The sequence below is a fragment of the Oryx dammah genome, unplaced genomic scaffold, assembly GCF_014754425.2.
Source record: "Oryx dammah isolate SB20612 unplaced genomic scaffold, SCBI_Odam_1.1 HiC_scaffold_12, whole genome shotgun sequence".
NCBI classification, from domain to species: domain Eukaryota; kingdom Metazoa; phylum Chordata; class Mammalia; order Artiodactyla; family Bovidae; genus Oryx; species Oryx dammah.
This window is the reverse complement of record NW_024070196.1, coordinates 10,204,825-10,220,600: the sequence shown is the minus strand read 5'-3', so window position 1 is coordinate 10,220,600 and position 15,776 is coordinate 10,204,825. Positions and strand designations below refer to the sequence as shown.

At 40.2% G+C, this 15,776-nt stretch overlaps 1 protein-coding gene across 1 annotated transcript in view; it reads left to right on the top strand.

The window, feature by feature from the left end:
- The window catches only part of ARHGAP10 (Rho GTPase activating protein 10), a 369,765-nt gene that overhangs the window by 223,376 nt on the left and 130,613 nt on the right, over positions 1-15,776 (top strand). Inside the window, exons 14-15 of the mRNA XM_040251356.1 lie at positions 4,142-4,216; positions 10,540-10,627. Coding sequence (XP_040107290.1) covers positions 4,142-4,216; positions 10,540-10,627 — 163 coding nt within the window. The remainder of the gene's footprint in view (positions 1-4,141; positions 4,217-10,539; positions 10,628-15,776) is intronic.

The window sequence follows — 15,776 nt, the reverse complement described above, 5'->3', positions numbered from 1 at the left end:
CTTGGAAGGAAATTTATGACCAACCTAGATAGCATATTGAAAAGCAGAGACATTACTTTGCCAACAAAGGTCCGTCTAGTCAAGGCTATGGTTTTTCCTGTGGTCATGTATGGATGTGAGAGTTGGACTGTGAAGAAGGCTGAGCGCCAGAGAATTGATGCTGTTGAACTGTGGTGTTGGAGAAGACTCTTGAGAGTCCCTTGGACTGCAAGGAGATCCAACCAGTCCATTCTAAAGGAGATCAGTCCTGGGATTTCTTTGGAAGGAATGATGTTAAAGCTGAAACTCCAGTACTTTGGCCGCCTCATGCGAAGAGTTGACTCATTGGAAAAGACCCTGCTGCTGGGAGGGATTGGGGGCAGGAGGAGAAGGGGATGACAGAGGATGAGATAGCTGGATGGCATCACTGACTCGATGCCCATGAGTTTGTGTGAACTCTGGGAGTTGGTGATGGATAGGGAGGGCTGCCGTGCTGCAATTCATGGGGTCGCAAAGAGCTGGACACGACTGAGCGACTGAACTGATAGTCTTTAAATTTATTTATATGATGTGTGTTGTATGTCATGCGTGTGCTCATAGGTGTAGTTTTTCTGATTATTTAGTCCAGAGCTTTTAAGGACAATGTGACAAGAAACAGAAAATTCTGCATGACTGGAGTATACGTGGTCCATGTGCTGTTTCCAAGTTGCTTTTGTACAAGGTTTATTTAAATTTATTTTAAAAAAAGTAAAAAAATGTTGAGTAGCATTAATTCCCCCATGCACCTTTCATTATGCATTAGCAATTAACTCTCCTTCTCTTGGGTTGATGAATGTGAACTTGATCAATTATCTGATCGTAATTAGCAGCACAGAGTGATGACTATTGCTGAAGTAACATTCTTACTTCATTTCTCTACGTTTGTCAGGCGCTTCTCAGAGGGGCATGTTAGTCTGCAGAATATGACTTGCTGTTTTGGCTTCTGGCTTTGAGGCCAAACTATTTTAAGTTTCTTAAATAGAGGAGTGTTGAAAAAAAATGCTCTGGTATTTCAAACTCTCTGGACATAGCCTTCTAGCCTCTAGGAGAAGGAAGGAGTGAGGCCTGGTCTTTTTTCCTCTAGCAGGCTCAAGCTCTGACTTTTGTGTTTTTGGACAGTGTTTCTAACTCTTGGCAGGGCTGACCTGCATTTTTCTCCTCTCTCAGCATTTCCCATCACAATGGTGCCTCTCGGCTACTCTGATTCTTGAGCCTTCTGAACAGCCATGTATAGACTGAAGGGCCGGCCTTGGCTGCCCTGGTTTTTTGAGCTCTAGAGAAAATCCAGAAAGAAGGTGTGTCTGTTTGCTGGGGCTGCCATACTCAAGGACCACAGACTGGGGGTCTAAGCAACAGGAATTTCTTTTCTCATAGTTCTTGGGGCTGGGAGTCCAGGACAGCATGTTGGCTTGCTGGTTTCTCCTGAGAGCCCCTCCTCTGGGCTTGCAGACGGCTGTCTTCTCCCTCCGTTTTCACGTTGTCTTCCTTCTGTGCGTCTGTGGCTTGACCTCTGCTTATAAGGATACCAGTCTTACTGTATTAGGACCCGCCCTCGTGACCTTGTTTTAACTTAACCACCTCTTTTAAAGACTTTAGTTACCAAAAGTGTCACATTCTGGGATACTGGGGTTTAGGACTTCAACACATGAATTTTGGGGGACACATAACAGAAAAACAGGACATTCAGAAGTTTGAAGCTGAGTGAGGAGACGTAAGGTGGCTGAGTGGTAAAAGAATCCACCTGCTAATGTAGGAGATGCAGGAGACTCGGGTTCGATCCCTGGGTCGGGAAGATATCCTGGAGGAGGAAATGGCAACCCACTCCAGTATTCTTGCCTGGAGAATCTCAAGGACAGAGGAGCCCGGTGGGCTACAGTTCTTAGGGTTACAACGAGCTGGATATGACTGATCAACTGAGCATGCACACAAGGAGAAATAAAGGCCAAGAAGTGAAACAGAAGGAACAGAAATCCTCATTTTTGTAAGGAGTGATGAAGCGTAGTGTATGTGGTGTGTTAAAATAAGCAGGGCACATGTAGATATCATTTGTGTTCTCCCAATGAGACAGACTGGGACCTGGGACCCTTTGCTGCAATGCTTGTACCTGGACAAATGTCTCCTTGAGACAAAGAAACATTGTATTTGTCTTTGTCAAATACAAGGAAACTGTTGTTCAGTCACTCGGTCGTGTCCAACTCTTTGTGACCCCCTGGACTGCAGCACACCAGGCTTCCCAGTCCTTCACCGTCTGCAGGAGCTTGCTCAAACTCATGTCCATCAAGCCGGGTGATGCTGTCCAACCATGTCATCCTCTGTTGTCCCCTTCTCCTCCTGCCTTCAATCTTCAGGGTCTTTTGCAATGAGTCAGCTCTGTATTAGGTGGCCAAAGTATTGGAGCTTCAGCTCAAAGAAACTGTAAGGGACTAAAAATACTGCATGCGTGCTCAGTTGGTGCAAATCATGGCAACAAGATACAGAAAGAGCAAAAAAATCCAACTGCCACTTCTGAAGAGCCAGGAAGCAAAAGCACTAACCCCTCTGCACACATGGCACCAAAAGGGTGGGCAGACCACCTAAGCCACCCTCCAACCCAACCTCTGGGTCCACCCCTACCCTCACCCTGTGTAGGGAGCCAGCCTCCCCCCACCTCGGGCAGTGAGCTGGGGAACCTGTTATTTGTTCTTGCTCCCCCAAACTATAGGAGGGGCCCCAGGAAAGCCTTGCCCGGATTTCTTTTCTGGCCTTAGTCAATTTCTTTTAATTAAGGAAGGCCAAGAGACCTGGCCTGTAACACCATGCTAGTTAGTACATGGGCAGAGATACTGTCCTGACCTCAGAGGCAGCGTCGAGACTCAGAGAAGGTTCCTGGCCTGCCCTGGGTCTCAGAACTCAGGAATGACTGGGCTGTGACTTGAATCCAGTTCTTTAGACTCTGGCTGGTACACTTGTCACCACTCCATACAGGGAGGTGAAAAAAAAAAAAAAAGGAAGTTCCCTTGGGTCCCTTGGCCTTTTTGGTGTGGTGTTTTGTTTTGGAAACTGCGGATTAGAGTCATGATCTCCTGGCCAGCCAGGCCGGTTCTTGTTAGTTTTACCATTTGTGGTGCAGAAAACAAACACAGTTTCACCTCTTTTAAGAAATAAAGATATTAAGTCACATTTTTTGGAAGTCGTGGTTTTATCATGGAAATTTCAAGCACAGAAAAGGTAGGGGGTACAGTGAACTCATGCATTCTTTGCAGACTCAAACATTTTCAAGATTTTGCTAGTCTCCTCATCTCTCCCTTCCTCCTCCTTCAAGCAAATCTAAGATAGATTGCTCTTACTCCTTTCAGTATGCAACGTAAACAATAAAGACATTTTCTTACATAACCCTAATGCCACTCCAAGTTTCCTGATTGCTTAAAAAAATGTCCTTTTTCAGTTAGCTTGTTCACATCAGAATTCAAACAATCATGTGTCCAACATACTAAGTTACATTTGCTGATACATTTTCTTGCCTTTCTTTCTTGTCTGTTGTACTTTGAGGTACTTTGTTTCCAGGTCTCCACACAGAGAGAGAATGCAGTGATTTCATTTTGATGTATAATTTTGATGTGATCCTCGCTTGGAGTTTTAGTGTTTCTCTGGACAATGCATGTACTGCCCTTAAGGAAACACAAAAGAAAACAAATTTTGCCTTACTTTTGATTAAGTGATTTCCTTGGTCTTCAAGAATCATCCAAACAGTTTCTTTCTATGTACCAGTCAGCACCATATTATTTTTAAAAGGCTAAAACTTGTCAAGAACAATCTCAAGAATACCTAAACATAAGAAGCGTGAAAGATACATCTTTACAAATTGCATTGGCCTATGTGATGACTGCTTAACCAGTGTTTTTTCATTACTGCTTACTCCTTAGGTTTTGTCCACATGGAACTTTGTTTTATTTTTTTCCAGCTGTACCTCTGGAATACCAGGCTGCTAAGACAAGTTGGTAAACACTCTTATCAAACATTATTTTTATAGGCAACAGGAATGCTATTAATGTGAGCTAGCAAGAATTCTGTGTGCAACTGTGTGTCGACAGCTTTTCAGAGTTGAATGTGTGTATTTTGCTTACATTTTTTTCTCTTCCAATAGGTATAAATGACCAAGGATTGTATAGAGTTGTGGGGGTGAGTTCAAAGGTCCAGAGACTTCTGAGTATGTTGATGGGTATGCCTCTTTTCTAATCATTTTCCATGTGTTATTTGTTGATGTTCGTTGACTTTACAACTTCATGTTTCATAGTAACATAACTCAGAAATCCATTCTGTTCTGCTGCCTCCAGGAGTTTTCTCCTGAGCAGAGACTTGGCTCAGATAAGTCGATTAGTGTTTGCTCAGGCCTCTCTTACTAAGAAAGGGAGGAAGAAAAGAAGACAGCTCACGGGTGAATGTCTTCTGCTTGCTTCTCCCAGGGAAGGAAAAGCCAGGCTTCTCATTCTCCTGGCTTCCAAATTGCCTGTGCAGTCTTGACAGTACATTTGGTTGGACAAGACCGCTGGGGCTCGTTCGTTCTTCTGGAGCCCCCCAGCTGTCACTCGGCAGCGAGGGTCTGATTCTCAGGGATTCATTGGTATTCACACTGGCTTGTTTGTATCAGGCTCTTCTCCAGAACCATGCCTTCTCCATCTGTGCTGATAACACAGTGTTCTTTGGCATCGCAGACAAGAGGAAGCCAGAAAGTGAATTCATTTCGTTACCCCAGACATTATGCGAATGACAAAGTGCTTTTACATTACACTCTGCTGTTAGCTCGGTGCCACCTGTAAAAGGCCTCACTACTTCCTGCACCCCGGCCCTAAGCAGGCTACCTCCTGGGGGGTGACGGGAACTCATCAGGCTTGAGGGCCCATGTGTCAAACCAACCTGTCATTGTGACCTTGCTAAATATTAATTTGCTGTCTCACTTTAATCAATATTAACAATACCCTCAGGTGTTCTATCAATGCATTTAAACCTGTCTGCCTCTTAAAGTGTTGTTGCAAAGGCTCACTTTGAGGAAGCATGAACCGAGCTGCATAAAATCAACTGGGGTGTTCAGACAGCATTGCTTGTTTGGCTGTGTTTGAATCCAGGATTTAATAAGCAACACCCTTTTTTTAGATATTAACCGCAGGAAAAATGGCTCGTCATCACTTGGAAGAGTCTTATTAGATAGAATACATTCGCTTTTCATGAGCTGTTTTCATTTTCTGCCTCTCTGGTTTAACTTGGGTGTGCAGTTTTGGCAGTCAGATTTTCCTTTTTACCATTAGTGGGCTCCAAATTAAATAGACTCAGGTTGCCAGTGGTTCAGTAGCAGCTGGCAGAGTTTAATGGGACAACAGCATCTGCTTTTAGTTAATTTTAAAATTAGAAACACTTCTCTCATTTCCAAGATGGTGTTATAGTGATTAGAACTGGAAGACTTTGTTGGTATCAGAAAGGGAGATTTGGCTGAAAGGCCCACTTGGCAGTGAATGGGTCATAAGGATCCTAGGGTTATTATTATCTTCTCGTTCATGTTCAAGGGCAGTTCGAACAAGTGGGTGTCCCTGTGGTTACCCTGAGGTGTTAAGCTGCCTCCAAATTTGTTCTTAATCTCATAAAAGCCCACATGATCATCAGCATCCCTAGACCCGGGTGGTGCTTTGCTGTGCTTGTGGGAAATGTCCCAAGACAGTCCTTAACTTGCAAGGTGTTTAAAATATCTAAACCCTTAAAAATTCATGACCTGGAAAACTGTTTTCACTTTCCATGAGACTCAGGATAGAGAAGGCCAGGACATAAGCGTGACACCACCACATTTAAGTTGCTGGCAAAAGAAATGCTGTGTTTTCAGTAATATTATTCTGCCATCAGAGGAAATCAGAAAATTAACACAAGAGAAAGATACTGACTTGTTATTTTTCTTATTAAGTAATGCATTTAAGGGAACAGTACTGGATAAATTTATTTTACGTCATCTCTAAATAATTCCTAGTGTGAATTTTAAGTTGGTCAGTCACAAACTTTGGATTTTTATTAGCATTAACATCATTTTTTGTTACTTTATGTTACCAACTCAAACTTTAGTTCTTAGATTCATTCACTGTTTTCAAATGAATTTCAAGATGGCCTTAAGTTGTTTCTTTCCTTTCTTCCTGATTCCGCAAGTGTACAAATTGAACTCATTTATACTTGTTCAGAAAAAGAATTTTAGAATTTCTGAATAGTTGTGTACATTCTATCCCATAGATGTTTTTTTCTTTCCAACTTTTCCCAACCTCTCTACACTGTTTCAAAGTTATATGTGTTAAAGAGAAAAAATTGGTTGAGTCTGCCAGATTTTTAACTTTGCTCTATTGTACCAATCTGTTTTTCCCTCCTATAACTTATTAATTATGTTAATTTTGCCTGTTTGTGATATTAGGTATTTTTTAAAAATATGTATCCATTTATTTTTAAAAAAACATTTTTTTTTAAACTTTGAAATAATCTCAAGCCTACATAAAAATTGCAACTATTGTACAATGGAGTCCCATGATAACCCTTCCTCAGATTTACTGTTTTAACATTTTTAGGCAGTTATTTTTTAAAATTTCTGTTCTTCTAGATAATGTTTATTTCAAATTTGATTGTTTTCAAAGTGTTTTTGTTCACAATGCATTTTTTTCTTTGCAGAAATGAAGAATAATATAACTAATTAAGAATCTGAGAAAAACTTCTAAGTTGTTTTATATTTTCTGACAGGAATTTCTGTAGTTTTTTTTTTCCTTTGGCCTGGCTCTTTGTCGCTCTTAAGAACCAGTCATATACTTTGCTATTATTTGTCTGTTATTGCCATTTTTACATAAAATATTTTTGTGTGTATTTTCTGCACTTTTTAAATATTCCTGTGTTAAACGTTTGTGATGATTTCTAAGAGGAGGGTGCATGCTTAATATCTTGCATGTATTTCTCTGCTTGTCTCTCTTGGGTATGTTTGCACGCATCACATTTAAGATTGCAACAGAGGGAAATATTTCTCTCTTCCTCCTCCTCTTCCTTCCCCTCCTCCTTTTCCTCTGCATCCTCCTCTCCCCATTCCTGTCTGCCCCGCCCCTTCCTTGTCCTCTCTCCACCACCCATGAAATTCTCATGGTAGTTGACCATAGAAGGCCCTCTCAACAGACACATTGGTTTACTTCTCCAGGTGAGCTGTCGGGGGGAAGCTGCCTCCCCCCCTGGTGAGGAGAGTTGTTTGTGTTGGTCATTCTCCGTCCTGGGGCAGAAGGCCGCGGGCTGTGGAGTTCTGCAGCAGCCTCCCAGCGTTCCCTCGGACCCTGCTTCCTAAGCTTCCACAAACACATGCTTCAGTGCCTGCCTCCCCTTACATGTGTTTTTCTTTTCCTTCTTCTTCCTCCTCTTTTTTCTCTAATAGAGGGCACACATAGTTAGAAGTTGTTTTGGTGTGTTTGTTTGTTTCTATGAGAAACTTGAGGCAGTTGGGAAGGGCAAGGAGAAACAGCAGATGAGGTGTCTTTGGGTGAGTCATGGTGTTTTAGTAAGTGGGGTGAGAGTGTAACAGAGGAGTTGCAGTCGCTATTGGGAGGTTGGAACTGAGCTGAGTTACAGCTGTCTTGTGTGCTTCCTTCTCCACTGTGGAGGGAGAGTATCAGAGTAGTGCTGGGAAAATTCAGTGGTAGCTTGTGTGTGCTGGTGAATCTTCTGTCTGTTTCTAAAGTTAATTTGCAGAAACAGCTGGATGATTTTATTTATTTAAGACACAGAACCACAGAAAGCCAGGAATCAAACGGATTTAGAGTTGTTTTTACCATAAACCTATTATGCTGTTTACTTTGTTTGTAGGACAACTTTTCACATAGATTGAGGGGAAAAGCAAACTAATGGAGCTGAAAAAGATTCTGGTTTTGGATTATGAAGAATATTCTCAAAATTCATTCAGTCACTGTGCATCTTCAAGTACTTTAGGACCCAAGTCAGTATCCAGTAAGATGTCAGCACTTCAGGCTGGGCTGAAAGTTTCCAGTTTCAAAAAGAAAAATGACCACTGGTTATGTAATTAGGAAACATCTATCCAAATAAAAAGTCAACTCTTTGTGTCTCTGCTCACTAGTGTAGGTTTTAAACTAATCCCTGTAGTATAATATTCCTTGGCCAGAGAAGAAACAGAATTTCTACCTTATTTATAGTAGAGCATATATTCTAATTGAACCCTCTAAATGCATTTTTAAGTTTGAATCCCAAATAAGTCACTAACAAATTTATCTAGTCCCAGTGCATCCACAGATTGTCAAGAGCTGCTAGGGATGGATGATTGAGTTATTTGAAAACAGTGAAAATTTAATGGAGGAGTAATACCATGGACACCATGTAGTCATTGGTTTCTATTGTGACAGCTCCTTTTTATTCCATAAATGCAAAAGGTGGCTTTTTTCCCATAGAAAGACTATGATTCTCAAAATATAGAATAATCGTCAAAAGCTGAAAGTGAAAGATTTCCTTTAGAAGCCTCCTGGATTTTAAAATGGTGATTTGCTGGTAGCAAGTTGATTGAAAATGTTATCTGACTTGTATGAGATTTAAATAATTGATTTAATGAGAGAGAGAATATTCAGTTACTGCAGTAATTGGTTGGCAAAGCCTTTAGAGCAGAATTATTTAGTCCTCGTTATAAAGGATTGCACCTTTAATCAGGGTGCTTAATTTGATTTCTTGAATGTATCTGTGGCTTGTCTGACAAGCGCAGTAACAAATGAGTTCTGAATTGTAGGAACCGATCAAAATGTAATCAGTGTCAATTGCCATTGTTGCAGTTTATTGCATCTTGCTGTCAGTTGCTGTAATCAAGAGCTGTTGAAGTGCTTTAAAAAGTCTCTAGACTTTTGAGTAATTGACTTCATATAACTGATGTTAAGGCTGTGAAATAACCATCACTTCCTGTTTTACTTCGAAAAATTTGAGGATAGCATTGTGTTGTCACGCATCCTTTCTCTTTTAAGGGGTGTGCGTGACTTAATGCACTGTTCCGTTTGAACAGGATTTTCTTTTTTGAGCTTTAATTTGAAAAGGGTATGCCAACAAAGTGGCATATTTAGACAAATATAGTACAATGAAGGAAAGGAAAAAACCCTGAGATGACTAGTTTTTTGGGGAGTCTTAGTTGAAACATTCTGGAATGAGGAAGAAATAAGTCTCTTTCACAAATCTCTTATTTTGTCCTTTGCATGGTCAGAGTGTAGAAACTCAAAGCAGTTTCTGTTGATTGACTGATGTCATTCATCATAACCCATTTACTGCTTCTCTCTTTGGGTAGAATGCTTATACTTTTGGTGACTCAGCTGTGGTGATTACCTGCACATTTAATGATTCATGGAAGTCTGTATACAGCCCTAATTGACTTTGATGCTCTCAATAGAGCATTTATGTCACCTCCATTGTGCACAGGAAGAGCTGAAGTTCAGATAGGTTAGAACTGACTTGGAGTGATGAAGCTGGTCAGGTTTGCAGCGGGACGTAAGCCTAGGTGTGTGATCCCTTGATGCACTCTCTTCCCTACTACTGGGTCACAGCCTTCCAAGGCTCAGAGATGCCACCACACTCAGAATGCTTGCTTTTCCCACTATCCTTTTTTTTTTTTAATTTCAGAACTGACTTTTTCCTTTTCAAAATCAACTGTACATTCCATCCCCTCCTCCCTCTCCTGCCCCTTCTCCTTCAGCTCTTCTTGTTCTTTTTTTTGGTGCATGTTTTACATCTTCTTTAGAGCTTACTAGGTATTTGAAAGGGCATTTGGAAGAAACACGTTATTAATTAATTTTAGGACAAAGAATACCAATTTAGCATGAATGTCGGAAATGTTTTGTAGCGGCTTCTAATAAATACCTCCTGGATGAGAGTATGAATTGTAATGTTAATAGGAAAGATTACTCATAAAAGACTGTTTATGTGTCATCATATTTCTGTTTTGGTTGATCACGTATGAGTCTTTGGAGAGATAGTATGATGAGTGCAAACCTTAGAAGTGTGGGACCAGACTTAGCTTCCTTCTTCTCCACTGAGTTGTTGATCTTCTCATAGTAATTTTAACATTAAGGGTGCTGTTTCCCCTGTCATAACACAGTGTGATAACAATGATGCCACCCACAGCAAGTTCAAATATATAGGCATTTCGTGTATCACATGCTATAAGCCATGGCTGCTGCGTAGTATCTTATAACAGTAGTAGTAATAACGATCTATGCTTTGCAGTTGTGAATACTGAAATGCTTTTTTAAGATCTTCCATACTCCTAGCCCAACCCTTACCCTTTTACTTTGATCTCCACTACAGATTTTCTGAAGTGCTAGAAATGTCTGAGAATAGAACATGGCTTGTAATATGATAAGAAATTGTATGTAATATTTTTTATAGGAAACCACAGAATTCAGTATTTGTGGTTTGGCTGTTTAAGAATCTAAGCATTGTCAGCCAGTCAAGAGGGCCTCTGAATGGCAGGTTTTAATATTTGTTTCTTCCTTGCTTGCTCACTAGATGTGAAGACCTGCAACGAGGTAGACCTGGAGAATTCCATAGATTGGGAAGTGAAGACAATAACAAGTGCCCTGAAACAGTATTTGAGGTGAGCTTTTCTTGGTAGCCGGGGAAGAGCAGACTGGGTGTCTAACACACAGCCGATGCTGACTCTGCATGTGCGACTCAAAAGTCAGTTTATGTGAAAGTATAAACTATGAGGTACCTAATGTGGTGCTCCAGGAAGTGTGGTCCATAGTCAGGGAACTCAGCGACAGATCAATTGCAACTAAAGAGAACTGGAAGAGACTTGGGTTTTGAAATGCAGATGTGAGTTTTCGGAATTAAATACTCTGAAACAGTGAGGAAGAATGCTATTTATTACATTCATTGAATCTTTTCTTTGTGTTGTAGGCTAAGGTGAAGATACCTTAATTTAAATGTAAACCCTATGAAGTTAAACACTTATGATAATGACACAAAGATACAAAGCTGTTTGAAAAGAAGTTTAATTGATGAGGTGTTTTTTAAAGATGAACTTTGAGTTTCACATATTTGCCATAGAGTTCAAAGAAGGTTCAGCATTTCTATGAGCATTCACCTTTCTTGAAAAAATAAAGGAACTGAATGATCAGAAAGCTGGAGGTTAGAGGAAGGACAAGTACACGGAGCAAAGGAATGGGGAATAGTCACAGCTGCGGCTCCTCGGCTGTGGGTCTGCTGGGGACTTTGATTTTTGTCTGGCAGTCAAATGGTGCTGCCTCCCCAGCACGAGTTCTTTTTAACCAACACACAGGATTATTTTTCAGGGAAATGCTATTTGGGTTCCAACAAGCACATTAAAAAGTCAACTGTTAGGACGTATTTTATATTTTAAAAATTTCAAACAAATAGGCAGGAAGATGAATATGATGACTTCTCATCGCCCCAGGATCCTGCTTCTTCAGTTCTCAACATTCGACACTTCTTGTTTCGTCAGTGTCCCTACTGCCACGTTTTGGCAATTATACTTTAGAGATTTTCTAAACCATCATACTGCTGCACTCAGAAATATTTGAGTGTATCTCAGAAAAGATAAGGACTTTAAAAAAGGGACCAAATAGAAAAGACAAACTGTATCATGCGTGTGTGCTCAGTGGTGTCCATCTCTTTGCGGTCCCTTGGACTGTAGCTTGCCAGGCTCCTCTGTCCGTGGGATTCTCCAGGGAAGCATCCTGGAGTGGGTTGCCATTTCCCCCTCCAGGGATTTCCAGTAATTCCCAAAATGCTGGGACAATGAGAGGGCCTCACTTGCCCCCAGGTGTCCAAAACGTCTCACCTTGGATGAGAAGCTGACCGATGTAGTGACTCAATATAATGCGTTGTATATGGGAATCTTGTCATTTTTATTACTGCTTCCCCAGTGTTAACAATAGTTAAGGGATTTCCGTGGTGGTCTAGTGGTCAAAAATCCACCTTGCAATGCCGGCGACTTGGATTCAGTCTCTGGTCAGGGAACTAGGATCCCACATGCTGCAGGGCAACCAAGCCAATGAACAGTGATTGCTGAGCCCGTGTGCCACAGGAAATAGCCCATGAGCCACAAGGAAGACCCAGAGCAGCCAAAATAAAAAAAAAAAAACAAAAAAACAAAAAACCTAAAAAAACCCAATACTTAATTCTTATTTTTTTTATGCTGCATTGCTTGGCTAGACATACAGCAATGATGTGAGTAGCATGAAGATATTTAGATACAAATTCATTTTTATTGGAAATGAAACACTCTCTGTGGGATTTCTAAGCGATCTCATTGCCCCCCCACCCCTTCCTTTTTGGAACCCTTTAACTTTCATTCTCTGACAGATGAACAGTTTCCTTTATCACTCCTTCCTGCTTGATCCCGCTTTGAAACAAAACCAGAGCTTTGCGTTTTGATTGTGTCTTCTTTTTCTTTATTTAGTCTGGTGTAATTCGTTTTGTTTTTCTTCTTTGAGTATAGGGGATGAAGGGGAATGAGAGGAAGCAAGAGAACAGCTTTTCTTCACTAGTGCTTTTCAGGTTTAGTTCCACTGTCTCCAGTTGTCAGTGTGTGTGTGAGTGTGTGTGTGAGTGTGTGTGTGTTCTGCAAGATCGTACATTGTATGTAAGATAAAATAGTGGTTGCAAGGGCATGGTGGAAGGATGAGACTGGTGTTAAAGGGGACAGACCTGTAATGGGCAGTAAACAGGCCACAGAGATGTAATGCACAGTATAACGACTGTAGACAGCAACAGTGGACGATAATTAGGTAATGTGATAAATACTGCTACATTGGTTATCACATCACAATATATAAATGATCAAAATAACACACTGTATGCCTTCCACGTATCTAATGTTCCAAGTGAAATTTATTCAGTAAAAAATGAAATGTAGGGGGAGCATAGTCCATAAATATATTTTTGCATCTGTTTTGCTAAGCAGTTTTATTGAAGTGTAATTGATGTACAGTAAACTGCATATATTCATAGAATATATTTTGACAAGTTTGATGTGCATGTACATCTGCGAAGCTATCAGCAAAGTCCGGATGGTGAACATGCCATCAGGGGTTCCTCAAGCTCCTTTGAATTCCCTCTCTCTCACTTTTCTCTTCTCATTCCCTCATCCCTGGGCAAACCACTTGGCTTGCTTTCTGTCACTATACATTAATTGACATTTCCTGTAATTTCAAATAAATGGAATTATACAGCATGTACTTTTAAAAATCTAGGTTCTTGGACTTCCCTGGTGGTTCAGAGGGTAAGACTCGGCTCTTCCAACACAGGGGGCACTGGTTCCATCCCTGGTTGGGGAACTAGGATCCCACATGCTGCATGGCCAAAAAAAAAAAAAAAATCTGGGTTCTTTCACTTGGTATAATTCAAGATTCACCTATGTTTTGGCAAGCACCAATTGTCCATTCCTTCTTGATGCTAACTGGTGTTGCTTTTTGTGGATATACCACAAATTTCTTCTTTTATCCATTTACCTGTTAATAGATACTTGCATTATTTGTTGCTTTTGGCTGTTATAAATAAAGCTACTAAACACCTTTGTGTATAAATCTTTTGAGTGAACTTAGGCTTCCCAGGTGGCGCCAGTGGTAAAGAATCCTCCTGCCAATGCAGGGGATACAAGAAACTGGTGTTTGATCCCTGGGTGGGAAGATCTCCTGGAGAAGGAAATGGCAATTCAGTTCAATATTCTTGCCTGGAAAATTCCAGGTACAGTGGAGCCTGGCAGGCTACAGTCCATGGGGTCACAAAGAATCAGACACAACTGAGCACTGAGGCTTTCATTTCTCTTGGATGAATCCTAAGAGTATAGTGCCTGGGTCTTATGATAGGTATATATTTAACTTTTGGGGAAACAGCAATCTTCTTACCAGAGTGGCTATGTTTTTCTATATTCCCACTTATGATATACAAGAGTTCCATTTCCTTTATATCCTTGCCAAATCTTGTTATTTTGCATACAGATCCTTAGATATCTGCTTTGCAAATGTTATCTTCCTACCTTTGTGGCTTGTCTTTTTATTCCCTTCAAAGTGTCCTTTAAAGAGCATTTAAAAATTTTGATGATGTTGCATTTATTTATTAGTAGTTATGGACTCTACTTTTGCCTAATGCAAAGTCGCAAAGATTTTGTTTTCTTCCAGAAGTTTTACAGTTTTAAGTTTTACACGTAGGTCTTTGATCTATTTTAAGTTATTGTATAAGATAAAGAGTATGGATCAGAGTTCACTTTTGAATGTGGATATCCAGTTGCTTCAGTACCATTTGTGGAAAAAAACTATCCTTTCTCTTCTAAATTGTCCACTGAGATGATCTTACAGTTTTTCTTCTTTAGTTTGCTAGAATGGTGGTGGTGGTTGTGAGTTGCATTAATTTTATTTTAATATTAAGGCAGTTACATTTCTGTGATGAGCTTTCTTGGCGGTAAAGAATCTTGTCTGCCGATGCAGGAAATGTGGGTTCAGTCCCTGGGTTGGGAAGATCCCCTGAAGGAGGAAACAGCAACCCATTCCAGTATTCTTGCCAGGAGAATCCCATGGACAGTGGAATCTGGCGGGCTACAGTCCATGGGGTTACAAAAGAGTTGGGCATGACTTAGCGACTAAAAAAACAATAATTTCTGTGATAAACCCAACTTAGTCATGATGTATTATCCTTTTATTTATCTTACTGAATTCCAGTTGCTAACACTTTATGTAGAATAGTTGCATCTACATTCATGAGTAATATCAGTCTATAGTCTTTTTGTCTTTAATTTTGGTATTAATATAGTATTCCCTCATATTTTCTGGAAGGATTTGCATAGAGTTGGTAGTATTTCTTCTTTAATTGTTTGGTAGAATTTATCAGTGAGTCATCTGGGTCTAGAGTTTTCTTATTGGCAGGATGTTTACAAATTTATTTTCTCTAACAGACATGGGATAGCTGTTTCTCAGATTAAGTACTTCTTATGGAGTGAGCTTTGATAGTTTATGTCTTTTAAGACATTTGTCCATTTCATCGAAACTGTTGAGTTTGTGGGCATGAATAGTTTCATAATATTTTATTTTCTTTCTAATACTTTTAGAGCCTGCAGTGATTCTTCAGTCACCTCTGTTATTTGTGATTGGTAATTTGTGTTTTCTATCTTTTATTTCCTAATTATTATGGCTAGGCTTCCCAGGTGGTGCTAGTGGTAAAGAACCCGTCTGCCAGTGCAGGAGGTGTAAGAACTGTGGGTTTGATCCCTGGTTGGGGAAGATCCCCTGGAGAAGGAAATGGCAACCCACTCCAGTATTCTTGCATAGAGAAGCCCATGGACGGAGGAGCTGGTGGGCTGTGGTCCATGGGGTCACAGAGTCAGACACGACCGAGTGAGCAGCTGCAGAGTACCCAGCTTTATGGATTATTTAGAACCGGTTTTTGTATTCACTTATTTTCTCTGTTGTGTTTTGTTTTCTGTTTGATTGACTTCTGCTCTGATCTTTGTTTCTGTTTTTCTGCTTATTTTCAGTTTAATTTACTTTGTTTTTTTTTTTTTTTTTGGCTGTTCAGGGCAGAAAGTTTAAGACTTTTTTCTGACATAAGTACTTAGTGGTATAAAATTTCCCCAAAATACTGTTTTACCAATATCCCTTAAATTCTGATATATCTTATTTTCATTTTAATTCACAGTACTTCCTAGTTTTCCTTTCTTTGAGGTTTTCTAGATATCTCTGTTACTGATGTCTAATTCAGTTTTTAACTGTAAACAGAAATACCCT